Source organism: Hypomesus nipponensis, chromosome 19 (genome assembly GCF_054491055.1).
Source record: "Hypomesus nipponensis isolate SF chromosome 19, ASM5449105v1, whole genome shotgun sequence".
NCBI lineage: Eukaryota > Metazoa > Chordata > Actinopteri > Osmeriformes > Osmeridae > Hypomesus > Hypomesus nipponensis.
Window position 1 is genome coordinate 9,401,310 of NC_140379.1, and position 27,094 is coordinate 9,428,403.

Sequence of the window (27,094 nt, forward strand, 5' to 3'; positions counted from 1 at the left end):
CTACCATCTCTCTCCCTCCACCACCTCTCCCCCACCTCCCTCTCCACCTCCCTCCTTCTCCTCCTCCTCCTCCCAGAATCACCATAGTCATTGTGTACTACAGTCTTATGTCTCATGTCCGACACCCTGTACTGTCCCACCCACCCCTAAACCCCCTCCCGCCCCCATCTCCTCCCTTCCTGACCCCTGCAGGTTGACCTCTGTCCCAGGGGTTGTCAGGGCTCAGCTTGTAAGGAGCTTAGCTGCTTCCCACATTGCAAGGCTCGGGAACTGGAGTGCAGAAAAACCACTGACAACCTTAACCAGCATTAACTAGCCTTACAACACAAACAACAAACCACATAAAATGACACTAACACTTATAGGCAGATACACACAAACACACACATGTACACACACATACAAATACATAAACACTCACTCCCTCCTCCTGCCACTTCCACTTCCTGCCACTTCCACTTCCCTTACAGGATGAGAGGAGGAGGCTCTCCTACACTGTTTGGGGTTTACTGTCCAGACCCAAAATTACAAGGTTTCATTTAAATGGTGATCACAGCAATACAATATTGTCTTTCAAACCATGTTCACAACATCACAGAAGACCAAGTCCATCAGGTCTTTAGAAGGACTTAGGCCTGAGATCCCCACGGTGACATCAGAAGATGTCCTGGTCTCCAGTCAGCCTGGTTCGGTGAGGAGTGTCTCTTACATGGCCTCTGTAAGGAGATGTGATCAGGGGAAACTATGCAGAGGTTAGACACTGGAATGGGAGGAGAAAGAGGGAGAGGAAAGGAGAGATGGGGGAGGAGGGAAAGGGGGACAGACGGGTGAGACCAGTAGCTACGTTCATCTGGTTAAGAGAACTTTGGAAAGAGAGAGAGGGGGAAGGGAAGAAAGAGCAGAGGTAGAGAGGGAGGGATGGTGGGGGAGGAAGGAGCGGGGGAGGGATAAAGGGGGAGGGGGAGTAAGCTTCGTTCCTGAGGCTAATACTGGTCTTATTGTCCGGAGTGTGTGGGAATCCAGGAACACTTCCTTCAAGAGTGATTAGAGGGAAACTCAAGATGCCGTATAACTGACCCCTCTCACATTCTACACAAGTAGGTACAAACCTGCCTTGCTCTCTCTCTCTCTCTCTCTCTCTCTCTCTCTCTCTCTCTCTCTCTCTCTCTCTCTCTCTCTCTCTCTCTCATATACACACACACTAAGCATTAAGCACTAAGCCCAGTGAAAAATATGCTGTTGTTTAAATATCAGAGAGGGGTAATTTAACAATGTATACAAATATTACTTCCCTGTGTTGATTATGGTGCTAACTGACCATGCTAGACTGCACACCTAAACATGAACCAATCTCTGAAGTGTTATGTAAATGTTACGATGGCACCTTCAAAACACTTTCCCTCATTCTCAGAGGTCAAAGGTTGAGCCATACCACTACCCCATGTAGGTTTACGCTCCAACCAGGTGTAACTAACCAGATTGTTAAACAATTAGAATCAGTTGGGCTAGGTTAGAAGTTGATCAGCAACAGTGTTGGAAAGCTGACTCGCCGGGGGCATCCAGGGTATGATACTGACATCTCTTGGGGGACTGGAGTAATGCTCTTAGGTGAGCACAGACACACACAAAATCCTTCACACACACACTCTGTTGTCACACACACTTGCTGGTATTTTTTCTTTTTACTGTAGTTTATCTTTACATATAATATCCACCCACACTAACACCCTTACGCCACCCACCATACCCCTCCAAGCCTTGCCACACACACATGCAGACAAACTCATTTATGTAACTGTAAATACCCACCCTTTAAACACATACATTCACACACCCACACAAACACACAGCAGGCAGACAGCTGCTGGGCTCTCCTGTACACAGAACCTAACCTTTTAGACTGAGCCACCCAGCCTCCCCCCAACTGCCTTTTCTTCTCACCTGTATGCTAATAACCCTCCACTGAGAAAGAGTGAGAGAAAGGGAGAGGGAGAGGGGAGGGGAAAGCGGCAAGACAAGAGAGAGGGAGAGAGGGGAAAAGATAGAAGCAGGCGAAAGAGAGAGAGGAAGGCGAGAAAGAGAGAGAGAGAGAGAGAGAGAGAGAGAGAGAGGGAAGGGGGGGGGAGTGAGAGGGATAGGCAGAGAGAGAAAAAGCAGAGGAAAGAAAGAAAAAAGGAAAGAGAGACTGAGGGAGAGAGGGGGACAGAGAGAGAGGTGGGGGAGAGGCTTAGATAGATGGAAAGGGGAGAGAGAGGGAGAGTGAAAGAGAGGGGAAGAGAAAGAGAGACAGAGTGAGGGAGACAGACAAAGAGAGTCGGAGAGAGAGAAATAAGGTGCCAGATGGGTATTCAGGTATGTGGGGGATTCTGCTGTGTAAGAAGGTGTTTCAGGCGAGAACAGGTATGGCATCATCCCCCTCACAGCCAACAAGGCCAGTATCCCTGCTCCCACGCCACCAGGTCAACACACATCAGTGCTGCCAGGTGGCACATCAGTCTGACAGGAAACACAGGTAAATGTGTGTTTGCACAGGATGCTGTGTCAGTGTGGGGGATGGGGACTATTAGGAAAAGGCTGGGTATAGATGGAGAGGGTTGGGAGATATGGGGAGAATGGGGAGAGATGGGGAAGGGAGGGGGAAATGGGGGAGGGAGGGGAAGAGATGGGGGATTAGTAATTTGATGATGGCCCCTCTAAAGGCAGGCTTGTTTGTTCTGTCCTGTTTGAAGTAAACATATGTTGTGTTGGAGGAGTATATAGCCTTTGGAATGCCTGTGTAAGTGTCTTTGTGTGTGTTTGCCTGTTTATGTTGTGATTAGGTGTGTTTGTTTGTATTTTTCTGTTGTGATTGGGTGTGCGTGTTTGTGTGTTTCTGTTTTGATTGGGTGTGCGTGTTTGGGTTTGTCACAGATGGTGTGTATTTGTTAGTGTTTGTGTTTGTGTATTTGTTTGTTTGTTTGTTTGTTTGTGTGTGTGTGTGTATGGCCTCTTGAAGTTATTCCAACAGTAGGGTGCCTCCACGCACACATATGTGGGTCACATTAGGCATGGTAACCATGGTAACCTAGGCTACAGAAAGAACAAACACTCGTGGGATTTTACTTTTATTTAAAAAACAGAGCACCTTTCTACATAAACCTTTACATAAAACTGCTACTCCAGTGTAGTTATCAGGCACACGTATATATACGTATAAAACATCTCATATTATTTCAGCATTCATTTTTCCTCAGTAACAGCCGTTGACAGCAAGCAGACAGTTACCTGGCGGCCCGTCAGGGCAGCGCACAGCTGGGAATCCCCACAAGAGACAGCTACACAACCACAAGCTAGCCTTTCCCTTTTTACACACCATAAAATACTTTTAAAATAAAACTTAAATATTTACTAAATGCCATAGAAAGTACTGAAGTATTCATCCATGGGCAGTCAAATGACGGCTGTGACACATGTTGTGATATATGAGAGAGGGTGTGGGGAAGCAGGATCACCAGTTTAGGTGGAGGTGGGGATGGTGGTGGAGCTGGTTAAGCAGTTCTTCTTCTGTGGGCTCCTGTATGTGTTCTCTGGAGACAGAAATAAGCATGGTCAGGAGAGGAGAGAAGACAAGACCAGAGAAGAAGACGGGAGGGAAGAGGACCTACTTGAACATGAGCTGGACTGTGGTCTCATATCCTGTCCTCTCGATGTCAGTCACGGAGCACGAATTACTGTGGTCCCACTTGAATATGAAGTTCTGAGGAAACAACCACATGGGCACACACAGGCAGACACATGACATCACACAGCCACATGACAATGAGAAGGAAGGAGTGGGCGCAGGATGAAGATGAGCTTAAGTAGATATCCTACCTCCAAAATGAGAGCCACAAACAGGTTGACCCACATGACTGAGGAGGTGAGCCACCAGGATACAAAGTAGACCTTGGACCACCTAGACACACACACACACACTAGATTATTGCACACTGTCGCTTCAACAGAGAGTGGATGTGAATTTTATGTCAGGTGCAATTCGGTGTTCTTACTCTGTGGTGTATCTGGAGTAGGCGTCCATAAAGACCTGCCAGTTGTTGACCACCATGATGTTATACAGAAGTACAATGGAGGACTGTGGGAAACAGAGAGACAGAGACAGACGGAGAGACAGAGAGTGAGAGAGAGAGAGAGAGAGAGAGAGAGAGAGAGAGAGAGAGAGAGAGAGAGAGAGAGAGAGAGAGAGAGAGAGAGAGAGAGAGAGAGAGAGAGAGAGAGAGAGAGAGTTAGAGAAAAACACGTAGAGACCAAGGTAGGTAGGTAAGGGGACTCACAGCTTCTATGCTCTGCCAGGACTATGCCCAAGTACAGGAAGTGAGTTCACTCACGGCAAAGTCATCAAAGTTGTTAGGCCAGTATCCCAACTGTTCATAGGAGCCACATTCCATGGTGAAGTTAGTGGTGATGTTCTCCATGCTGGAGTTAGAGATGTCACTGAGGACACACACACACGTCCATTAGAGCTGATCATTACATTATAGAATAGAACAGAATTGCATACAATAGAATGACAAAGACTCTAATGACTAGTACCTCATTTGGCCTGGAGCTGAGATGGCACCTTTGAACAGCCAGATCCCCAGAACAGCAAACACATAGTACACCACCTAGTGGAAAGACATGGTACTGCATCTTCAACAAGCATAGTACACCACCTAGGACAGGACATGGTACTGTAGCTAGGAGAGGACACCACCTAGAGGAGGAACAGGGTACTATATTGCCACTCACCACCAGGATGCCAGCAAACGCCCGCAGGTTCTTCACCAGGTCCACCAAGGTACTGGCTACCAGGGCCATGAGCTAAACCGCAACCAGAACAGCAATACAGTCACCCACCAGACCACATGATCAAGTATGTGAGCCAGCTGGGTTCCCTCCAGAGCTCCTGCAGAGCCAGGTGTGGCTGACACTGACCTTGATGTCAGGTATGATGCGGAGGAAACGGACCACGATGAGGAGGTTGACCAGACGCACCATGTCCCACAGAGACATGATGCCTCGCGACTCGGGGTTCCTAGACACACACAAACACAAATACACTCATTCATCTTACTTACATTTTTGCGTCCTTCAGTATTTCATTGACTGTATTCTCTAATCAGATGGATCAACTATGAGAACACCAGTTTTTGTGACTAGAGTCTATAGGATCTTTTCCCAACCCAACAGCTAACAATGACAGGTTCAATGGAAGTGGACTGTACTGTGGTCCAGTAATGCATGAGAGGGCATAGACACCAACCACTTAGGATAAGGAAGCCTGTAGGTGGCAAGGATGGCGATCTGGAGGCCCTGGAGGATAAAACAAACGCATTCTCAGTATGACACTACATCCACTTGCTACTGTATCATTATATATTATTCTCTCATATGTATAATATAGTTGAATAATAAATTACGGTGCTGATCGTTGTTTTTATTCAATTTAATGTTGAAAGTGGTCTGGTCTAGGAAGTCAGTCATATTCTATACCATTTGGAGGTGTTTTGACTATGAGACAGAAAAGGCGTGTTTGTACCAGCAGGAGCACCGTCAGGAAGGCGTCGAAGATGTTGTTCCTGTAGGAGATGTAGCCTTTCCAGCCCAAGGCTAGGATCTTCATACACATCTCCAGCAGGTAGTACAAGATGAAGAAACAGTTGATCACCTGCCGCACGCACACACACATAACAGCATAAGATCACATGACAACACAGGATGGCCACCCACCAGACACCAGGACAAGAGACTGGCGTTGCTAACCTCCATGTAGTAGTCGTCTCTCTCTGAGATCGACTTCTCTGAATCCAGTACCAGGATGGACTAGAAGAACATACAAGGAGACAAAGCGTCAGTTCAGGAGCTCCCGGTTGGTGTGTGTGTGTGTGTGTTTGGTGTGTTTGATGTGTGCCTGTGGAGTGTGTGTTAGTTGTCCATACGTACGCAGATACAGATGACGTTGGCCAGGGCCACACCATTGCCCACCACGGTGATATAATGATGACTGAACACCCTCTGGAGCATCTGAATCCAGGGGGTGCTATACTGGGGCAGGGCTGGGTGCTGTACACACACACAAAAACATACGTACACACACACACCATAGGTAAACAAGCAAAACCAACAAATGATTGTAGGAATCTCCCCCTGATGGGTGGAGTCTGTGAAAACATCCACACCCACCTCTTTGATACGGTCCTTGTCAAGCTCATCAAACAACTTCCTGAATGCCTCCCATTGGAGGAAACCATCAGAGTACTGCTTCACTTCCTGTTGAAGAGGAAGGTTAAAGAATGCTCATAAAATACAGAGGAGAGACAGAAGTCAGCAGTCGGTTCTCACCCTGATGATGGCTTGTTTGTAATAGTCTTTCATCTGGACCCCGGACATGACCTGCAGCACAGCATCCACCCTCACACGCTCTCTGGAACCACACACACACACTCTTGTTAAGGTTGTGTGTGCTCCAGTCTTATGTGTGTGTATGTGCATTTGTGTGTGGACATATATGTGTTTGTGTGCAGCAGGCTTACGTGTGTTGGGGAGTGTGTGTGTCTTCCTCTCCGCAGCCCTGCCAGCTGAGCACGGTGAAGGCCCCCCTGATGCCCAGCCTCCTCCGGAGGATGGATGCCTGCACAGACATCTGACCGCAACACAGGACAGTACAGGACGTTTGCACTCATACGCCTCCTCATGGTGGAGCAGCAACACAGGACAGTACAGGACGTTTGCACTCATACGCCTCCTCATGGTGGAGCAGCAACACAGGACAGAACAGGACGTTTGCACTCATACGCCTCCTCATGGTGGAGCAGCAACACAGGACAGAACAGGACGTTCGCACTCATACGCCTCCTCATGGTGGAGCAGCAACACAAAACGAGGTCTGAATGACGAGGTAACCTGAAGTCCTAATGAACTACTGTATGATCAGGTATTGGACACAGTCCTAGGGACTAGGGAGCTATGTCTAGGTGTGGAACATAGACCTGGAGGACAACAGAGCTATCCCTAGGTGTGGAACACAGCCCTTAGGGACAAGGGAGCGATGGCCAGGTGTGGAACTCACCAGCAGGTATCCTCTGAACTGGTTGTAGATGATGGCAGTCAGTAAGTTCATCAGGAAGTAGGTTCCTGTGAGGGCGGGGACAGATAGAGATAAGAGATCACCTGACAGTGATACCCACCAATGAATGAACTCCTAATCGTTAGCTCGGACCTCACATACTCACACAAACATTCACACACATTCACCCCTCACAAATATTCACACACATTCACCCCTCACCAAATCCACTGAAGAGGATGAAGAAGATGGAGTATCCTCGGTTTAAAGAGTAAGCTGGAATCATCACTGTAACACGAGAGCAGACACACATAAGGTTACAGCAAGAACGAATAGTTTTGCAAAAATTGATAAAATACAGTATAGTATAGTATAGTTTGGTATGGTATGGTATGGTAGAGTTCAGTCAAATCCAGTAAAGAACAGGATCATGTTAGGTACCATCAGGGTTGTTGGCAGTGGTGAGGAGGACTAACAGAGAGGACAAAGAGGTGGGCAGGTCTTTGAAGTAGGCCTCCCACTCTCCATTTTCCTTTGGGTCCTGCTCAGGACAAAACAGGAGCCACCACACACACACTTTCAGTCTATAGAGGTGCAATCACATATTTATATCACTAGGTGGGGATCTAAGATCAGATAAAGAAGAATAATTATTATTTGAATGTGTGTATGTGAGTGTTTCTGCATGAGTCAGAGGAGTGGGTGTAGTCTCACCTCTCTTTTAGCAAACAACAGCATGCCTATCATGGTGAACAGACATAGGTGGAGCGCCAGGAGCAAGATCACACTGCAGGGAAGGAGAGTGAAGAGAGAGAGAGAGAGAGAGAGAGAGAGAGAGAGAGAGAGAGAGAGAGAGAGAGAGAGAGAGAGAGAGAGAGAGAGAGAGAGAGAGAGATTTCATTTATTTATGTTCACAAAAGAATGCTATTGATACACACATCACTGACACAACGTTTTTGAAAAATAGGAAGTTACATCTATAATACACTGGTGTGTATTAAACAAATTAAACTGGTGTGTATAATTAGATTAGATGTTTTTCTGGATATCTGGAGCAGGTATGTAATAGATTAGGTGTGTATCTGCATACTTGGGTAGAACGGGTGTGTGTTATAGGTTCGCTGGGTACCTGGCTATTTCTGGCAGTGTTCTCTTGATGCACTTCAAGGTCTTTTTCATCAGGGAGGAGTTTTGCAGGAGGAAGAAGGGACGGATCAGCCGCCTCACTCTCAAACTCTGAGAAGAAAACAAAGCACCAATGCTAAACAAATGTATTAAAGTCATAAAAGCAAAATTTGTTGGAAAACTAGCTGGATCTGTTAACTTACCTCATCACAGATCAAGCTCAGAGACACCATCCAATCAATTGCAGATGCCGAGATGACCACGATGTAGCCAATAAGCCACTTGTTCTTCCGGAACTCCTCCCAGCCAATCAGATAGCTCTGGAGGGAGAACAGGTCGGAGAGTCACAGATGACTCTGACAGAAGGACAGCTTCAGCTGGGTTCGGATTTTTCCTTCCCAAGGTAGTTACCTTGACAGCGAGGTCGAGGGTGAAGATGGCCAGGCAGACCATCTCGATGCCCTCCGTCAGGCCACATGGGGGCTCCCAGGGTAAGAGCCGGATGCGGGGGTCAGAGGACAAGGACAGCGAAGAGGGACGCTCTACAAAGGCCAGCGCCAGGATCACCGCGATGGCCACGCCCAGACCCCTGGAGGAAAGAAGGAAGGAAGGAAGAAAGGGATTGACATGAACATGTCTGTTTCCTCCTGTCTCTTCGTAGAGACCACAGTTACGTGAAGACCTCAGACCAGAGTGCTGAGGTAGGACACCTAACCAGTCATTACTGGAAGAGTCTCTGAGTAGAAAGGAGGAGGAAGAGAAGACGAGGGGGCGGGGGTGTTATGAGGCAGGGTATTCTCCTCTGAGCTCGACCACACAGGAAGCTGACACCATTCGCAGGCTAGCGGGGTGAGCAACCGTCACTCTGTCATCCAGAGAGAAGCCTACTAGTGCCTGGGTCACAGACACATCAGTAACAAAGGTTTCTACGAGTTACTGATCACTCCACTTACTCACTAGCAGTCAATTTGTGTCTGCATGCATGCGTGTGTTGGTGTATTAAGGCTCACCACTGGCACAGTCTGGAATAGTACCATCTGTACAGATGCAGGGAGCTGGCATCTACCCTGTGGTTGATGGAGCGGTACTGCACAATAAACAAACACACAAATAAACAAAGAAAAAGTTTCAGTGCAAGCTTGACCAATACATCAACTGAGTCCTTCATTTTGTTCCTGTTGAAGGCTGTGACGGTGACATCATTCCAGTGTGCAGCTGTGCTCTTTGGAGTTCTAACATCATTTCTGCTATGCCCAGTCTCAGCCTGGACCACACAGTAGGCCCACATCTGTACGTCCTCAGACACCTCAGGTCAGCCGACATGCTCACCTGGATGGCATCTTCAATGAACACCACAGCCTGCTGCACGTACAGCGCCTCTTCATCTGTGGAGGGGAGGAGAGACCACAGGAGAGACAACAGGTGAGTCAGAGACCATAGGAGAGACAACAGGTGAGTCAGAGACCACAGGAGAGACAACAGGTGAGTCAGAGACCATAGGAGAGACAACAGGTGATTCAGAGACCATAGGAGAGACAATAGGACAGACAGACTCTAACATGTTTGACCCCTAACTCATTATCATAAACACTCTAAGTTCACACTGCTGCGTAGGCAACTCTCTTCCTCAGTCTGTTCAGGACCTGCCTACAAGGGGCCCAAAGGGAACTATATATATTAAGTATATAGTTATATATACCCGAGTGTTATATACCATATTGTTTTTATAAACATTCTAGGTACCCTATATTCATGTTACTGTATGGATGGATCTGTCAGCAGGCAGGCATATCAGTTACCTTAGTTATATATGCCATATCATTATCCTGGATTTAATATTTAGTACAATTATTACACAGTGGGGAGTTCTCTCTGAGGGTTTTGGGTTGGATCTCTGGTGAGTGTCTGAGTGATCTCATATAAGTCTGTTACAAGAGTTTATTTTTATTTAGTCTGTAAAAATCGGATGTTTGCCTTTGAAAACCTCGAGATACAGTGTCACAAATTGTTTCCATATTGTCTCTATTCCAGTTTGGACCTTTCAACTCTATAAACGTTGTGGAGACATTCAAATTGTACATGTTGTACATGTGTTCAGTGTTGCTACAGGCTTGGGTTTAGGCTGATGAGGTCTACCTGAGGACTGGTCCTCTCCCTCCTCTTCATCTTAAATGAACATGCTTTTCCTGGCCTTAGAACCATGACTGCCAGACAGTGGGACAAAATGACTCGTGTGTGTTTCTCTCCCCAACCTCCCTGCTGACACACGGACAGACACACACTCGCAAACTAAGCGTGGGTCACGCCGGCTGTGTCTGACAAAGCAGTGATTCCGAGGACAGACCTCAGGAGTCAGTCTTCCTGTTTATTACTGCCACACTGCTGCCCTCGGTCTGCTGGCCAACTTATTGTCCGAGGTGGAATAGAGGGTTCAGAGTATGACTAACAATGTGTTAAGTGGTATTACCTAGATTAAAGTATTGTGTATATTACCAATTTTATCAAGCTGACTCTAATCTTCATGTACAGTCGGTTTGTCTCCAACCCGTGAATCTCTGTCAGTACAGTGGGTACACGGGAAACACGCAGACTCACTGAACGAATTGACTTCCCAGGTTTTGGCTCAGTGACGAGTTCTCGTAAGTTTTTTTTTACCTATCCAGTCATGTTATCAGTCCATACGCTACAGTATCTATTCGATATTGATAGATAATACATGGTATAACCTGAACTAGTAAGAGAAATAGACATAATATGCCTAGTTTGGGTTTCCATAAAATATTATTGAAGTGTAATTCAGCTTAATATATCCAAACCCAATTATTCTTATCTGATTCCATATGGATTGTATATTTGCATCCAAATGTGAAATTAAATTTACATCTATGACTGAGGTGTTCCTTCCTTTGCAACGTTTCACCTGGGACAATAATCGGAGGAGGTAGCGCTTTACCGAGAGCTCCCATTCACTTACCGCCTTCTACCTTACACGACTCTTCAGCCACTGAATAAGACAACCGCCGCGTCTTTGGGGATCTCCGGTCAATGTTAACATTTTCCGGAGACCCGTAGTCGGCCGAACTGCGATTAATGCTGCCAGTAAGAAGAGGCTCTGCTTCCATAAAGTTATTCACTGGAGCGAACGCCAAAAATTTTTTACTGACCTTTACTGTGGGCTACTTGTGTGGAGCTTAAAAGTGAAAGTTAAACTAGAATTTGAGAATAAAACAAATAAATTAATAGTCCACGAGTCAGTCCGCTGTCATTAAACATTACTTTAAAATGCGTTGCGAAATCTCCCACTGCTTCTAAGTCAGTTCCTCAAGTGACAGCAGTAAAATAGCCGTAGGGGAAAATCTGTTTTTAGTTAACGTCCCAGTTTACTCCTCCCTCCGCTGTCTGAAGTATCACTTTACCATATGACGAGCACCGCTCAATATTGGCCAGGACATCCTGTGAACACTGTCTATTACGCGTGTATGCAGCACGACTGATGACCATGTTAAACGTCCATCTTATCTTACAGCCTTAAGACCCAATTGATCTTACCTATAACAAAGGGGTATCTGTTGTAGGCTACTTAATTATCATGGTATCGGTGGTTTCACAGTGAAAATAGAAGATCCAATCACGAAACGGACTTCATTAAAAAAAATATTCAAGAATAGTAGTTGGAACATCTTACACTCCGTATTTGATTATCATTTTGATTATATGAAACCGTTTAATATTCCAGTAAAACATTGAAACCTCAAAAACATACTTTGATCCCATTAACAGTTGAAATAAAGAGACAAAGGACTGGGAAATAGACACCACTGTTTACAGTTTAGATGTCTTTTTTGCTCACAATACCTCCCAACACACTGGTCACCAGAGGAACATTCCAAGTCAGCAATATTGAAACTCACTTCAATAGTCTGGTGACTGAGCTAGAACCAGAAAGAACAGTGTGAACACAAGCAGGACAACATTCCTAGCATTGACAGCAGCTGTGTGGTGTTTGAGTCGTCAGGCTGCTTCCTCCTGAGTCTTGTGGTTGCTCACACATGATGGTCGTTCCCTGCTTCCATCTGGGCCACCTGAGGAAGAGAAGACTCCAGTCACCGATTCAGCTCTACCCCTGCTGTGTTCATCTGTCTAAACCTCAACAGGGTATCAGTACCTGGTTATCAATACACCTGAACTGCCAGCTCCAGCGGGTGTTGTAGAGGAAAGGTCGGAGGTCAAAGCGGTTGTCATCAGGGCTGTAACTCTCTGCGTGGTAGGAGGGAGTGATTGTGGTCATCTTGTGTCTGTTCACAGAGTACATCCTGAAGAAGTGCTTCACCTTGCTCGCCACCTGTGAGAAGCCACACAGATCCAGATATAATGTGCATGCTACTTAGATGGGGGGTCAGATGGCTGAGCGGTTAGGAAGTCGGGCTATTAATCAGAAGGTTCTTGGCTCGATTCCTGGTCATGCCAAATGACGTTGGTGTCCTTGGGCAAGGCACTTCACCCTACTTCGGTGACTTGAGCCCTACAAAGGGCTCCCTCCTTGATATATGATGGTTTCAGACTGTTATCGACAACCTCATACAGCCATATATTGATGACCACATTTTATCAAGGTGGTTGTAATCATTTAATTTCTGTAATAATTTGCCCTTCAATGGCAGAAAAGGAAGAAGTGACGTACAGGAGGCCAGAGTGTGGTGGACAAATGGTGGTGACCAATTAGGGCCTTTCACCAAGGTGATTTATTTATTTATTGTGCCCATAGCCAATGAGGTACAGACCTGCATCGGGGAGAAGGCATCTTTCCAGGTATGGATGAGTTTACAGAACATGCTATAGGGGCCACACTTTGAAATCTTCCTCAACCGACCAATCATAGACAGTTCTGAGTAGGTCATCCCCATATCTGCCTGTTGAGAGAGAAAGAGAGAGGGGGGACAGTGTAGGGCCAGGTCATATTACACTAGAAAAGACAGTCCCCATATAGGAGCCCTAAGAAGCAGGTGTATAGATCACGTCTGCACTGTACAGGATGCAGCATCATACAGGATGGATCTGGAGTCTACAGAAGTTGGGAGGCAGTTTCACACCCAGAACAGTGCGCGCCCAGTAGTCTGTAAGCCTCGGTAGAGCAACCACCTGATTACCTCATCAGTCTGTGACACCTGTCCGTCCAATAGGGGCTCCAGCTCTGCCGTGGGTGGGGCAGCCAGGATGCTGCAAGGAAACATGGGTAATGTTAAGAGTGGTTTACATCTTGTCTCTGGTACTCCTACAGATGTTGTATCTTCCTAAATGTTACACAACAACACTTCAACATTTAAAATGGAGACAGAAAGTAGAGAGGAAGTACGCAAGTAGAGGAGAGAAGATGCTGAGGTGTACCCGACCTCCTGAGAGATGTGAGGTGGAATTGCTCCACACAGTATTGCAGGAACCTCTTCAAGTCTGTCTTACTGACCCCCCCAATGGGATTGATGTCTGCACTGGAGCAGTCGTACTTTGTGAAGTAACCTGTCAGACTGCAGGAGAGAAGTAGGGAGAAGAATGGGGACGAGGCGAGGGAAAAGAAGAAAGAGACAGGAAGAAGAGTGAGGCTCAAATGAAGCAACGGAAAAGGGGGAGACCAGTTAATGAAGAGAGAGGCGAGTGAGACCAGAAAAAGGGTTGGACACGTGGGGACAGATGACAATTGGATAACTGCTTTCCGTATTCTGTCAGTCGAGTATTGCAGTTTTCTGAGTTCCTAATGGGTGGGTCAGCCATGGCTTGTCTCCAGCTCTCACCTCTCGTCCACATTGGCTGAGCCCAGGACCAGCAGTCCTCCAGGTCGACCAAGAGACCACAGGCTCAGCTGGGCAAACAGGTAGGCCAGAATCATCCTAACACGAGCCTGACACAGGGGAAGGGGGACATAGGGATGGGGGGACGGGGGGAAGGTTGGTTAAAAAGCTAAGTCACAGATGGTTGGGGTAGAGAACACTTCACCACACACACACTAACCACTAACCGTGACAAACACAAACACATAGCCGGCCTACTCAGATCACACCATTAAACTGACAGTCATCAGTGCTAGGTTTGTGGTTAGCTTGTTTGAAAAAAATTTAACCATGGTGTTGGCGTGTTGTGTGAACATCGTTAGAGCCGCACCCAAAACCCAGCTACTTGGCTATGGGTTTGGGTATGTTTGATTAGTTTCACCCTCTGCAAAGAAACCCATTGTCATGCGGCCCAGAACAACCAGGAGACACGAATCAACCACACCTGAACATTTTGCAGGGCCAGGTTCTCTCTGCTGCTACCTCCATTGGCACGGAACTGGGGCCACTTCCCGGTTACCATGGAGAAGATTCCCAGAATTCCCTTCACAGCCATGTCAATGCTGAGGTTCATGTGAGAGCTGTGGAAACAAAAGTGGCAGGTGTGATCTGATTGATCAGATAATCTCCTGTTTTGTCTGATTGGCTGCCTATGCTCACTTGCAGATTGACCATTAATTGTTCACTAATTTGGATGACTGTGTGAATTGACTCTCACCTGATGAACTGACAAGCCAAATGTTCAGTTTTGCACATTCTGATTGGCCTGCCGTGCTCAAGTGCCTACCCTATTGGCCAACCGTGTTAATCTACTAATGTGACTGGCCAGCCGTGCTCACCTGCCTATCTGATTGGCCAGCTCCGTGGCCCTGTTGCGTGTGTCCTGGGAAGAGTTTTCGCTGGCCATGTAGCATGTGGAGAAGAGGTGTCCACACAGCTCCCTGGGGTCCTGAGGACGGTAGCAGCAGTCCCCCACCACACGCTGCACATCTTCCAGGACCTGCTTGTCTGGGTGGGGGCAGAGAAAGGGACTCTTCATCCTCTGTAACTCTGAAGGTAGCATGAGACTGTGGCTACGAGATTCAACTGTCTCTCAGTGAAGAGATGAGAGCCCAGCTGTCATGGAGGTTTTGTGTGTACTCACTGCCATCTTTGACTGCCTGGCACACCATGGTGCACATGGAGAAGACAATGCAGGCCGTGGATGAGCTATCTACACCCCCACTCAGGGGCAACAGGAACCCTGCCTGGGGGGGGAGGGAAACGTCTATGTTTCTACAGGTATTTATTCATTCATTCTTTTATCCTGCTGTTCACTAATCTACCCCTCCCTTAAATTTTCTTTCAATTGATCTTCCCATCCCTCTGTTTTATCCCTCCATCAATTTCTCCCTCCCTCCCCCCATTCCCTTTCCATCCCCTCCGTTCCGATGGCTCATCTGTAGGTGTTGCAGGAAGGCAGGAGAGCACAGTCATACCTGGCCACTCCTACGGAGGTAGTCCCACAACCAGCAGGCTGGGCCCAGGCTTGGGGAGGGGGTAGGGGGGGAGAAGGTTAACCATGAACAGACTAGGTTTTAGGCCTTTCATTTACATGATGACCTCCAGTAATGTTCTACCTGATCTCCTCCTCTGGGGTGTGGAACTGCCACGTGATTGGCTGGTGGGTGGGGAGAAAGAAATCCTCTCCGTCGGATAGGCTGAAGTCAACTTTGACCCTGTGGCACGGCCGAGGCTCGCTCTCCTGAACACGAGAGAGCAGGGGGACATGATGTTTCACTAATGCATATTCCTTCCCTTGATCCTTCCTTCTCTCCATCAATGAGGTCATCTCTGATGTCACATGATGGGGATAGTATGCTCTTTATGACTGCAGCTGTCAGCAGGACTTTAAAGGAGGTCCAACACAAGACCATGTGACTGCTAAAATGTGGGCTATTCTTACTCTGTCAGGAGAGGAACGGGGGTAGGGGGGGAGCGTGTTAGCAGGTAAAGTAACCCTTCCTTATCCTTCATATAGCTGAGGGCTGCATGACTATGGTAAGTGGACACATGAGGGAGAGAAATAGAGAGACAGGGAGAGGGAGAGAAAGGGAAAGAGCGAGCCAGCAGGAGAGTAAGACAGAGTTTCAGAGAAGTTGGAATACCTGTTTCTCATCCTTGGTAGGCAATTAAGCCTTACTGTATCTGCTGTAACTATGATAGTAATGAGTCAACTAAACTTTCCATACGCCGTAATTTCAACCTGAGTACAGCCCTATTACCTCCTGTTCACTGTATCAAATATAAGATGGCGAAGTCGCCGGCTTACCATGTGTGGATGACAACGCTCTCCTCTGTAGCTACGCACATCTTCCAGGTCTAGAGTTGCTGTCAGCACCTCCTGCAGCGTGCGCACACACACACACACACACACACACACACAGACAAACACGCACACACACAAACGGAGGAATTATAACAAGTTCAAAGCGAGTCCTGAACCGCCCCCTGAACCTTTCCTTCACTTCATGTGATGCATGTTACACAACATGCTGACTCTGACAGCATCAGATGCTGACCCTGACCTACGCCACCCTGACGTAGACTGATCCACCTCAGCTCCCCCCCTGACCCCTCCTCCAGGATGGTACAATAGCAGCGTGAGTTCAGGCCCAGTTTCAAAAGTCTCAAGCACCCTTAACATGGTCTGTTCAAGCCAAGGCGGGAATGTTGCACCTTTGTGCCACCTCACAGTTCTTTATAAAAGGTACAAACACGGAATGGGGGGTCATGGTTGTCCTGGCATTATGACAGCAGCGGAGGTAGTCACACAGTCGAATGGGTGTCTTGAATGAAAGGGAGAACTGGTAATGTGCCATTTCTGCTACCTCATCAGATTTTGCAATATCCAATCAGCGCAAGTATAGGGCTAACCCTAACCATAACCTTGCTGTGTGCTAGCACAGTACCTGCTGGTAGCATGTTCTGATGGATGGTAAAAAATGACCCGACACCGCATGACAGGACTACACACGAGAAGCCGACGCTGATGTCATGGCCTCAGATTCCGCAACGCCTGCATGCTTGTGCCTGCATGCTCTGCTGCAAGCACACACAGGGCAGAAGCTTTGTTTGGTTCTGTTAAATGAAGAAAGCCGCCATAAGGAGGGGTATTCTTAATGCCAATATTGTGGGATCTCTGTATAAAAACGCCTTCAGACTGTACCCTTTCATCCCCCTTGAGGGGCTGACTGCTCTACAACTGTCTTGCCCTAGAACCGGAACTTCTGAGGTCTTTGATTACTCCATGGAGATGAAAAGAGAGCACAGCTGGAATGAATGAAGGAAGAGAGGGAGGGGGAAGTAAAGAAGGAAGGGAGGACAGAGCTTTGTGAGCCCGTTTGAAAGAAGGCCTTTCTTGCTATGTGTTCTGACTGTCCCATGCTGGGCAGCGAATCAGAAGGGAAGCATAATGATTGGATCATCGCAACATAATATGTGACGCTTCCTTCATCCCCTTCATGTTCCTCATCTTACCACATCCTCCAGAGAGAACTGGGAGCCTTGGGACACCACATCCCCATTGATGGCAATCATGGAACAGCCGTCAAAGTACAGCCGGTCACCATCACAACCCTTCTGGTTAGCAAACAGGTAGATCCCTCCGCTCTAACAACCATAAAACATCAAAACAACATGTAAACACATCTTTCTACAGAGGGACAGAAGCATGTTTTGTGAAAAAGCACTGCCATCTATGGGCAGTTGGTAGGTTGGTTAATGGAATGGCCTTGTAACTGTGTGTGTGTGTGTTACCTTGCTGGTGGCTGACCTGACCAGGTTGACCCTGTTGTCAGCCTTTCGGAGCTCGTGATAGCTGGCTGAGGAGTTGGTGATGATCTCCACCCCATCCAGTCCCATGTCCACATGAGGACTGGAGGACAGAACAGAACAGCACCCACATGGCAAACAAAGCTCTGGGACAGTAGAGATGTGATTGATCTATACACTTCCTTTAATACTTCTATCAATCCTTTCATCTATCAATTAAGTTATTCATCCATCCCTCTATGTGTCAGTTGGTGCCTCCAACCCCCTTAGTCTACCTCCGGGGGTTCCAGAGTTCAGCACAGATCTCACTGCCGATGCAGGTATCTAGGGTGGAGAGGACACAATCTCCAAATGGAATTGTGGTCTGTGGAGTACAGCAGAGGAGAATTGTCTCATATTTACATTTACATTACATTTAGTCATTTAGCAGACGCTCTTATCTAGAGTGACTTACAGTAAGTACAGGGACATTCCCCCCAAGGCAAGTAGGGTGAAGTGCCTCGCCCAAGGACACAAAGTAATTTTTCACTGCCGGAATCGAACTGGCAACCTTCTGATTAATAGCCCGATTCCCTAACCGCTCAGCCATATGACTCCTCCCTAGTCCCCCCTGTAAGGCTGGGTGTCAAACCTGCCCCCACCTCTCATATGCTAAAGTCTGGAGTTTCTGGACGGTCTCAACTTGATGGCTCTCACACCCCATTCAAGATGTGGTCTGATTGGTTGTTCTTGTGTATAAAGGGAATTGTAATGCATTGTTCTTTGGATTCTTCATCTCCTGAGACCTTCTCCTCAGATCTCCCTTGTCCTACTGTCCTACTCCTTCCTCCCTCTTGCTTTCTCTCTGATTTACAATGATCATGGTAGAGTAGGTAAGATTGAAAACTTTCGTATTGTAACATGTTTGCCTTGTAATTGATTTCATTCATTTGCAAAGTTATTAAATGCGTATTTCATTTAACCGTACTTTGACCATTCTTGCTCTGATTTAACCCATAGAGTCAAATACCTGGAATTCTATTGGTATTGGCATTATTTGGTTTCCCATCTTCCTTTAAACCATAGGGGAATTAGTTTAGGTTGTTTGGACAATATTTACCCCCCTACACCCCCATATTTCAGCCAAGTAACTCAGTTGTTCTTTTCTTTCTCAGCTTTGTGTCTATCTTTTCCTTCTTTCGAAGCTACACTAATGTAGGTTATAACATGATTATAAATACAATATTCACTCGAAGAAGATATCCGTTTTATATTGATCCAGTGGAAAGAGTGGGTCTTACCTGTCCCGTCAGGTCCTGAAGTATTCTGGGAAGGAAGTATTCCTCCACACGCCTGCAGAGAACACACTTTTCACACACCTCACATATTCAGCACATGTATGACACTGTTACCCACTACAGTAACTAGGTAAAACGCAAACACATTCACACACAAACATGCTGTGGCATCCCCGGAGAGGTCAACCCTCCCGGTGCTCCAGCACCAGCGACACAAGCTGTCTCACAGCTGGCCAGCGGCTTTACATTATTTCCTGCTTCCCACTCAAGCCGCATGGCTGTGACTTGGAACGACAGGTTAACATGACAACACACCTAGGCTGGTTCCATGGGGAGAACCAGCGGAACTCTCGGTTGTTGCCATAGTTGGCCAGCAGCATCTTGGGCCGGATCAGCAGAATCTTCCTGTGGTGACCAGGTCAGAATCAGAACATGACGCACGTTGGACAAACACAACAGAATGAACCAGAATGAGGCAGGCCGAGGCTGATGGCCTGCTTAGGTTACCTGTTCAGGAAGACCACTCTGCAGTTGTAGCGCACGTTTCGGTGCATGACAGGCCTGCAAGAACATTGACACACATACACACAGATGAATGCACAGTAAAGGAGGCATGGAGAGCAACCGTCTCCAGCAATATTGACCAAAAGCGTGTATGATGGGTTTCAGGTAGTATATGTGTTGGTGGTGCTAGGTCACTGACATCCCCACATCACAGATGATGTCCTGGGTAAGAGGACTCTCCAGAAGCTTCCTGAGGACCTGGAAACAGTGGAGCAGGGTGTCTGACTCATAAAAGTGGTCTGCACAGCCATAGCCGCTGGGGGAGTGTGAAGAAAAAGAAGAGAGAAGGAAAGGAAGGGTTGATTCTGATCCTGAATGTTGGAGCAACACTAGGTAGTGCTGACAACCAGACAGCTAAGATAAGTTCTGGCATATGTGTTTACATCAGGTGGAACATGTACAACACAACATATAGAACACAAATTCCTGACTTGCAGTCATTACAGCAGGCATTAAGCCCATGTGCTACAGTGCATTTATGGACCATGATAAATGAAAAGATTGAGTGAATGGAATGAAGTACCATATCTCCAGCTCTGGTCCCAGCCTGTATCTGGCTCCCCGAGACTTAGCTATCTCTATACCTGTAAGAAGATAAACCCGCATCCATGTATCAGGCTCCGTGTGAGAGAGGAACACGTGAGGAGTTATGGAGTTTATGCAGAACACATGCTAACGCCTGCCACCATGCAAAGGACTACAGCAACTACGACCTTTGAGACATCTTTTCATATTGTACATGTCATGTATGACGTTCTTGCAATTGAGTTAAAAGTTATTTATTTTATTTGCAGAATCGTTTTACCGCACCTTGTTATGATTCAAGGACATTTATTGTTGTCAGTTTCTGTCCTTAAACTTACTTTTGAGGATTCTCTCCAAGTTCCCGTCAAAATCTAACGACCACTGATTCAGGGAGCATGTTGCTACAACTACTTTCCGGCCCATTTCGAATGGACACACTTTAATTCAACAAAGTAACCGTGGTCGATGTTTAACCAGAGAACTCACTGACACTAAGTTGTAGAACGTGACTACTGCAATATTGAAAGTACTCCGTAACCTGTGTGTGTTTCTGTGCAGTATAAGAGCTCGCGCTAAGTGTCTATCCGGGTCCTGCTGCGCTCAGCACCTCCTCTGTTTCTGTTAAAGACACAGCTCCAACAATCACTTACACAAACTACAAATCTAGGACATGAGTCAAAATCTGCCCCGGGGCGCGTATGGTGTGGATGTGGATGGTGTGGATGTCAATTATATAGAGAGTACTGTAGCAAATTCATTTAGCTGACTCTACTTTCTACAAATGAGTAGCTTCGATGACTGGTCTTTACATTGTGAAGAAAGTAGTGATGGTGGCAAACAGTAAAAAAAAAAAACATAATTATGATTCATTCATTTGAATCAGTGTATCGGAGCAGGGGACTCAAACATGCAGAGCAGGGGGTCCCTGAGGACCAGGGTTGAGAACCACTGATATAACTATCAGGTTATGTATCTTCTACTCTCGTCAACCATCCATTAATGAGATCATCAGGCGCTGGTGGCTTCAGTTCCAGTCTAGCCAATCAGGAGACCAATCCATCGTGTGGCGCCGCCTTTCTTGTTGGCATCCAAAATGTGATTGGCTGTGTGTTGAGACGCGGTCATCGTAAAGGCGGAGCTGTTCTTATCATGGGCCCTTTCTCCCGAACGTTATATCATCAACATCTGTCTGAGGCCAGGTAGTCAGCGCACATCTAAAGAGCACGTCCTAGGACTAGGAAAACGGTGAGTACGATAAAACACATTTGTAGCAACCCCCCCGGTACCTCAGCCACATTTCAGTGCGTATTTATCTGTTTCCCCTGCGCCATCAAGGGGAAATCCCTCTTGAAGTAATGGATGTGGGTATTATTATCGGAGTACACAATGCGTGGCGTAAGGTGGACTCCGGACAGGAGTTAACTAGGATAGTCATCGGTGGTTTAATCATGTGCACGACATTATTCGTCGAACCTGTACGTCGAACCCATCGGTTGCATTCCAGATTGAAAGGCTAGTCTCCCATGATGACAAATATGTGACGACGGGTCCTTCTGAAAAGCACAACTCAAATTGAGCTAAACTGTTGGTGAAATTTGAATGAACTTAACTTAAACCTCCTTGAATTTGCGTGTGTTTTACCTCTGCCATTACACGCTATACCAGCCTCGTACAGCTCTGATTATTTTGCGCAATGTTTGCCAAATAGTTCTAGTTGACATTACTGTCTTGTTGTAGCAGTAGGTGACCCACATATCTGCCTCAGGTGTCTCTGGCACAGTACCAATAGGAGCCCAAATACTGTGTGTTGGTGTAGTTGGTTCTGTTTTGTGTGCTAAGTTGTAAATGTCCACCAAGATAAATATCCACCAAGGTTGTGGCACCAGGTTCTCCTTGACCAGGGAACCAAGTCTCCCTGCACTCTAAGCTCTTATCACAAACCATGGCCCACAAAACTAATGTACTTTGATATCTGTCCTGAACTACTACAACTGTCTCTCCTGGGCTACTACACACTATCTGTCCTGGACTACATATTACCTCCTACACTGTCTGTCCTTGACTACTGCAGTTGTGACTGAACTGAAAAGACATAGTAGTAGTTAGAATGTAGTTGACCAATCTGAACCCTCTTTATTTTTCTCCAGAGATGAGTGCTGCAGTGGCCATGCAGGCCACCAGGAGGCGTGTCAAGCCCAGCTCTAATGGGGCGGGGCCAGAGGAGAAGGTGGAGCTTGGACAGTGGGGCAGGGCATGGTTAGTCACTTTTATTTTAACTGTTCCCAATGGCGATGAACCCATGTTTTCCACTACCTGCCTTTAACCATAAACATTACACTACCTATGGTCCCACCTCCTCCTTCCTCTCATCCCTCTTCTCCTCCCCCCATACTTGATTTATCTCAGTCTTTGTGGACAGGGGTGGTCTCTTCCTTGTAGCTCATTTAGATAAACCAAGTGCACTTCCCAGGTTTGGGCCCATGTCGTGTTAAGGCGTTAACAGCGTGTCGACAGAAATGTCATGGATCTCGTTACCCCACGATGAATGGAACCTCCAAACCATGTTTGACTCCAAACAGAGCAGGTTATGTTGGCAATCGTATGTAAACCAAGCAAAGAAGGTCATGCTGTCAGTTCTGCTCATAATTACATTGAGTGTGGGTGACTTCCAAAGCAAACAGACAGTTACAAAACTGCGGGTATGGCTGGTCCTAAAGTAAATAAATGGCACATATCCCCCTACACACACACACACACACACACACACACACACACACACACACACACACACACACACACACACACACACACACACACACACACACACACACACACACTGAACAGGGAAGTGACTGGTCTGTATTTAATCTTCCAATGATAATATAATTTTTACATACATGTCGTAACCATGTTATCTTGTTATTGCCATATTGTGACATTGTAGTCACCATGTCGTACCTATGTAGTCACCATGTTGTACCTATGTAGTCACCATGTTGTACCTATGTAGTCACCATGTTGTACCTATGTAGTAACCATGTTGTGACCAAATCACTGTGTTGTGACCTGTGCAGGGAGGTGGACTGGTTCTCTCTGACCGGCGTGATCCTGCTGCTCTGTCTGGCGCCCTTCCTCGTCTTCTACTTCATCATGGCATGCGACCAGTACCAGTGCTCTGTCAGCCAGCCTATCATAGAGCTGTACAGCGGTGATGTCACGCTGCTGACCATCTGGGACCGCTCCCCTTCTTTCACCTGGCCTGCCGCCAAGATCTACGCTATCTGGGTCTCCTTCCAGGTAAATAGCAGGAGAGGAGGTGTTTGGAATGTTTTACAGGTATCCAAACACATGCATCACCTGACAGCTTCTTCTCTGTACTGAATTATCTGTCCACCAGGTGGTGCTCTACATGTGTGTTCCTGATATCACTCACAAGTTCCTGCCTGGTTACGTGGGCGGAGTCCAGGAGGGTTCCCGCACCCCTGCAGGTAGATATGTCAACTGATACCAGGTAACCAACACCCAGGTAGATATGTCACCTGATATCAGGTAACCAACACCCAGGTAGATATGTCACCTGATATCAGGTAACCAACACCCAGGTAGATATGTCACCTGATATCAGGTAACCAACACCCAGGTAGATATGTCACCTGATATCAGGTAACCAACACCCAGGTAGATATGTCACCTGATACCAGGTAACCAACACCCAGGTAGATATGTCACCTGATACCAGGTAACCAACACCCAGGTAGATATGTCACCTGATACCATGTAACCAACACCCAGGTAGATATGTCACCTCATACCAGGTAACCAACACCCAGGTAGATATTTCACCCAAGACCAGGTAACCAACACCCAGGTAGATACGGTATCTTATTGAGACCAGGAAACCTGGTCATATTAACCTTCTAATGCCATCCACTGTTCCCCAGGGCTAATTAACCTATATGAGATCAATGGCCTGCAGTCCTGGATCATCACCCATGCTATGTGGTACCTCAATGCCCAGTACTTCCACTGGTTCTCCCCCACCATCATCTTTGACCACTGGATCCCTCTGTTGTGGTGCACCAACATCCTGGGCTATACCGTGGCCACCTTCGCCTTCGTCAAGGCGTACCTGTTCCCCACCAGTGCTGAGGACTGGTAAGGGGGGGGGGGGGGGCACTCACACACACACACACATGCAGTGCTGGCAGAAATACATACACACATACAAGCACAGAGACAGGAACACACTAGAACAATAACCACCACCCCAGGCCAACTCCTTTACACATCCCTCTGCAGCAAATTCACTGGAAACATGTTCTACAACTACATGATGGGCATTGAGTTCAACCCACGCATTGGGAAGTGGTTTGACTTCAAGCTGTTCTTCAACGGTCGCCCTGGCATCGTGGCGTGGACGCTCATCAACCTCTCCTACATGGCCAAGCAGCAGGAGCTTTATGGTCACGTCACCAACTCCATGATCCTGGTCAATGTCCTGCAGGTCAGTCATGCAATGCCCACCATGGTCACTACTACTGAGGCAATACCCTTCACAGAAATAAGAGAACCTTTTGCTGTGTTTACATTTTGGGAATAGTGTCCAGCAGGTGGAGCTGGAGGACAGTTTGACTTCCTTGACGAGTGAGTGTGTGTGTGCCTGCAGGCCATCTATGTGCTTGACTTCTTTTGGAACGAAGCTTGGTACCTGAAGACCATTGATATCTGCCATGATCACTTTGGGTGGTATCTGGGATGGGGAGACTGCGTCTGGCTGCCCTTCCTCTACACGCTGCAGGTAGGACCTGGCTTTAGCTTAGCAGGCTTACACAGGGGCTCCCCTGGAATTGATCTTAATACGGTAATAGGTTGGATCAGGCATGTATACACAACTGTCTGTGTAGCATGGATTTCAAGTTAACAGTTAATTTGATAGCTTTTTTGCGCTCTCTCTCTCTCTCTCTCACTCTCTCTCTCTCTCTCTCTCTCTCTCTCTCTCTCTCTCTCTCTCTCTCTCTCTCTCTCTGCCCCCTGTCTATCTCCGTTTGTCTTCCTCCAGGGTCTGTACCTAGTCTACCACCCCGTCCAGCTCTCCACCCTCCACGCCACCGCCGTTCTCCTCCTTGGCCTGATTGGCTACTACATCTTCCGCTCCACCAATCACCAGAAGGACCTCTTCCGCCGCACCGAGGGGGCGTGTACGATCTGGGGGAAACGGCCCAACTTCATCGAGTGCGCCTACCATTCGTCGGACGGTGGCCTCCATCACAGCAAGCTGATGACGTCCGGGTTCTGGGGTGTGGCTCGCCACTTCAACTACACAGGGGACCTGATGGGGTCCCTGGCGTACTGCCTGGCGTGCGGCGGCGCCCACCTCCTCCCCTACTTCTACATCGTGTACATGACCATCCTGCTGGTGCACCGCTGCCTCAGGGACGAGCACCGCTGCGGCAGCAAGTACGGCCCAGACTGGAGGAGGTACACGGACGCCGTGCCTTCCCGCCTCATCCCCGGAATCTTCTAGAAGGGCCCGAGAGAGGGTGTTGGGCTGTGTGAGTGTGGGTTGGAAGGCATGTTTGTGTGAGTGTTGGTGTCTGTGTGGGTTGCATGAAACGCATGCATTCCTGTGTGTTTCTAGGTCTGCTGTGACGTAGCATCTTTAGTGGGAAAGCTCTCCCGACAGTGACAGTGCCTACAGCATCCTTCTTAGATGTTATGACCACAAACTGTGAACCACTGCTGTTCCTCTGTGCAGCAGAGCTTCTCTGAGGTCCACAGCTGTGCACACACCAGCTCTGTCGCTCCTTCATCAGATGCTGCACACATCACAGTGGCAAGTACAAGAGTCAAGGGGCCACCAAAACACGATGCTGGTCTCTGACTAGTTGTAGTAGAAATCTGTTTTTGTTCTGTATTCCAGTTTAGGTGCATACATATTTCTATTTGTACATGTTTTTACTGTAATCTCGAAGTTCAGCTAAGCCAGCCCTGCCTCTTATTGTCTGCTGCTGCCCTCTAGTGGTGTGGAGGCAGGCAAACATGAGCCTTTCATAAATCTGCTTTGTTTTCTCCTCGTTCATTTTGAACCCCCATGTCATACCTGGGGGCTTCTCCAAGTGAATGAAAACACTTAAGTAAAAAACTAACAAACAACAAAAAATCGGTTGTGTTGATTTGTGCTGTTTTTGAAGGTGTTGCATGTGATGTCCAGCAGAGGACAGTCACATACAGTATCAGGTCGACAGTCACATTCAGTATCAGGTCTACAGTATCAGGTCGACAGTCACGTACAGTATCAGGTCTACAGTATCAGGTCGACAGTCACATTCAGTATCAGGTCTACAGTATCAGGTCGACAGTCACGTACAGTATCAGGTCTACAGTATCAGGTCGACAGTCACGTACAGTATCAGGTCTACAGTATCAGGTCGACAGTCACGTACAGTATCAGGTCGACAGTCACATTCAGTATCAGGTCTACAGTATCAGGTCGACAGTCACGTACAGTATCAGGTCTACAGTATCAGGTCGACAGTCACATTCAGTATCAGGTCTACAGTATCAGGTCGACAGTCACGTACAGTATCAGGTCTACAGTATCAGGTCGACAGTCACGTACAGTATCAGGTCTACAGTATCAGGTCGACAGTCACGTACAGTATCAGGTCAACAGTCACGTACAGTATCAGGTCAACAGTCACATACAGTATCAGGTCGACAGTCACGTACAGTACCAGGTCTACAGTATCAGGTCGACAGTCACATACAGTATCAGGTCTACAGTATCAGGTCAACAGTCACGTACAGTATCAGGTCTACAGTATCAGGTCGACAGTCACGTACAGTATCAGGTCGACAGTCACGTACAGTATCAGGTCTACAGT

The 27,094-nt window shown here is 47.3% G+C and overlaps 3 protein-coding genes across 4 annotated transcripts; 1 reads left to right on the forward strand and 2 right to left on the reverse strand.

Moving 5' to 3' along the window:
* Positions 1-3,091: 3,091 nt before the first annotated feature.
* tpcn2 (two pore segment channel 2) lies at positions 3,092-11,581 on the reverse strand. Its single transcript, XM_084683013.1, has 25 exons — positions 11,184-11,581; positions 9,539-9,594; positions 9,220-9,296; positions 8,621-8,798; positions 8,413-8,529; positions 8,214-8,320; positions 7,799-7,871; positions 7,526-7,625; positions 7,307-7,372; positions 7,088-7,152; positions 6,552-6,661; positions 6,361-6,442; positions 6,202-6,288; positions 5,962-6,081; positions 5,782-5,841; positions 5,558-5,686; positions 5,282-5,331; positions 4,954-5,053; positions 4,768-4,839; positions 4,570-4,643; positions 4,365-4,470; positions 4,029-4,111; positions 3,853-3,934; positions 3,645-3,736; positions 3,092-3,566 (listed from the first exon to the last, which is right to left on the reverse strand). The coding sequence occupies exons 1-25, from the start codon at positions 11,329-11,331 to the stop codon at positions 3,488-3,490; spliced, it is 2,313 nt and encodes a 770-aa protein (XP_084539139.1). The 5' UTR covers positions 11,332-11,581; the 3' UTR covers positions 3,092-3,487.
* A 332-nt stretch (positions 11,582-11,913) lies between these two features.
* Positions 11,914-20,810, reverse strand: nadsyn1 (NAD synthetase 1). 2 transcript variants are annotated; one of them, XM_084683083.1, is made up of 21 exons: positions 20,549-20,804; positions 20,209-20,269; positions 19,825-19,941; positions 19,629-19,682; positions 19,437-19,526; positions 19,125-19,176; positions 18,120-18,208; positions 17,830-17,947; positions 17,551-17,682; positions 16,343-16,414; positions 15,651-15,775; positions 15,510-15,558; positions 15,176-15,278; positions 14,871-15,039; positions 14,477-14,612; positions 13,996-14,102; positions 13,600-13,731; positions 13,357-13,426; positions 12,991-13,119; positions 12,375-12,551; positions 11,914-12,291 (listed from the first exon to the last, which is right to left on the reverse strand). In XM_084683083.1, the coding sequence occupies exons 1-21, from the start codon at positions 20,631-20,633 to the stop codon at positions 12,253-12,255; spliced, it is 2,106 nt and encodes a 701-aa protein (XP_084539209.1). In that variant the 5' UTR covers positions 20,634-20,804; the 3' UTR covers positions 11,914-12,252. The 2 variants fall into 2 exon arrangements, with proteins under 2 accessions (XP_084539209.1, XP_084539210.1); XM_084683084.1 differs by lacking the exons at positions 11,914-12,291; positions 12,375-12,551 and having other exon boundaries at positions 12,989-13,119; positions 13,563-13,731; positions 20,549-20,810.
* A 524-nt stretch (positions 20,811-21,334) lies between these two features.
* dhcr7 (7-dehydrocholesterol reductase) lies at positions 21,335-26,370 on the forward strand. The gene is made up of 8 exons (XM_084682286.1): positions 21,335-21,455; positions 22,358-22,466; positions 23,285-23,507; positions 23,608-23,698; positions 24,152-24,365; positions 24,510-24,714; positions 24,877-25,008; positions 25,270-26,370. The coding sequence occupies exons 2-8, from the start codon at positions 22,360-22,362 to the stop codon at positions 25,732-25,734; spliced, it is 1,437 nt and encodes a 478-aa protein (XP_084538412.1). The 5' UTR covers positions 21,335-21,455; positions 22,358-22,359; the 3' UTR covers positions 25,735-26,370.
* The last annotated feature ends 724 nt before the right edge of the window (positions 26,371-27,094 follow it).

What these genes read in the sequence shown, in the direction of transcription:
- dhcr7 (XM_084682286.1), top strand. Translation starts at nt 22,360, where the DNA reads ATGAGTGCTGCAGTGGCCATGCAGGCCACCAGGAGGCGTGTCAAGCCC. An exon ending in CTATCTGGGTCTCCTTCCAG is followed by an intron (nt 23,508 to 23,607) that starts GTAAATAGCAGG and finishes TCTGTCCACCAG; the next exon opens with GTGGTGCTCTACATGTGTGT. An exon ending in CCCACCAGTGCTGAGGACTG is followed by an intron (nt 24,366 to 24,509) that starts GTAAGGGGGGGG and finishes ATCCCTCTGCAG; the next exon opens with CAAATTCACTGGAAACATGT.
- tpcn2 (XM_084683013.1), bottom strand. Translation starts at nt 11,331, where the DNA reads ATGGAAGCAGAGCCTCTTCTTACTGGCAGCATTAATCGCAGTTCGGCC. An exon ending in TCAGCTCCAGGCCAAATGAG is followed by an intron (nt 4,471 to 4,569) that starts GTACTAGTCATT and finishes GTGTGTCCTCAG; the next exon opens with TGACATCTCTAACTCCAGCA. An exon ending in TACTCCAGATACACCACAGA is followed by an intron (nt 3,935 to 4,028) that starts GTAAGAACACCG and finishes GTGTGTGTCTAG; the next exon opens with GTGGTCCAAGGTCTACTTTG.
- nadsyn1 (XM_084683083.1), bottom strand. Translation starts at nt 20,633, where the DNA reads ATGGGCCGGAAAGTAGTTGTAGCAACATGCTCCCTGAATCAGTGGTCG. An exon ending in TTCAGGACCTGACGGGACAG is followed by an intron (nt 18,209 to 19,124) that starts GTAAGACCCACT and finishes TGTACTCCACAG; the next exon opens with ACCACAATTCCATTTGGAGA. An exon ending in TCAGGTGTATTGATAACCAG is followed by an intron (nt 12,292 to 12,374) that starts GTACTGATACCC and finishes TCTCTTCCTCAG; the next exon opens with GTGGCCCAGATGGAAGCAGG.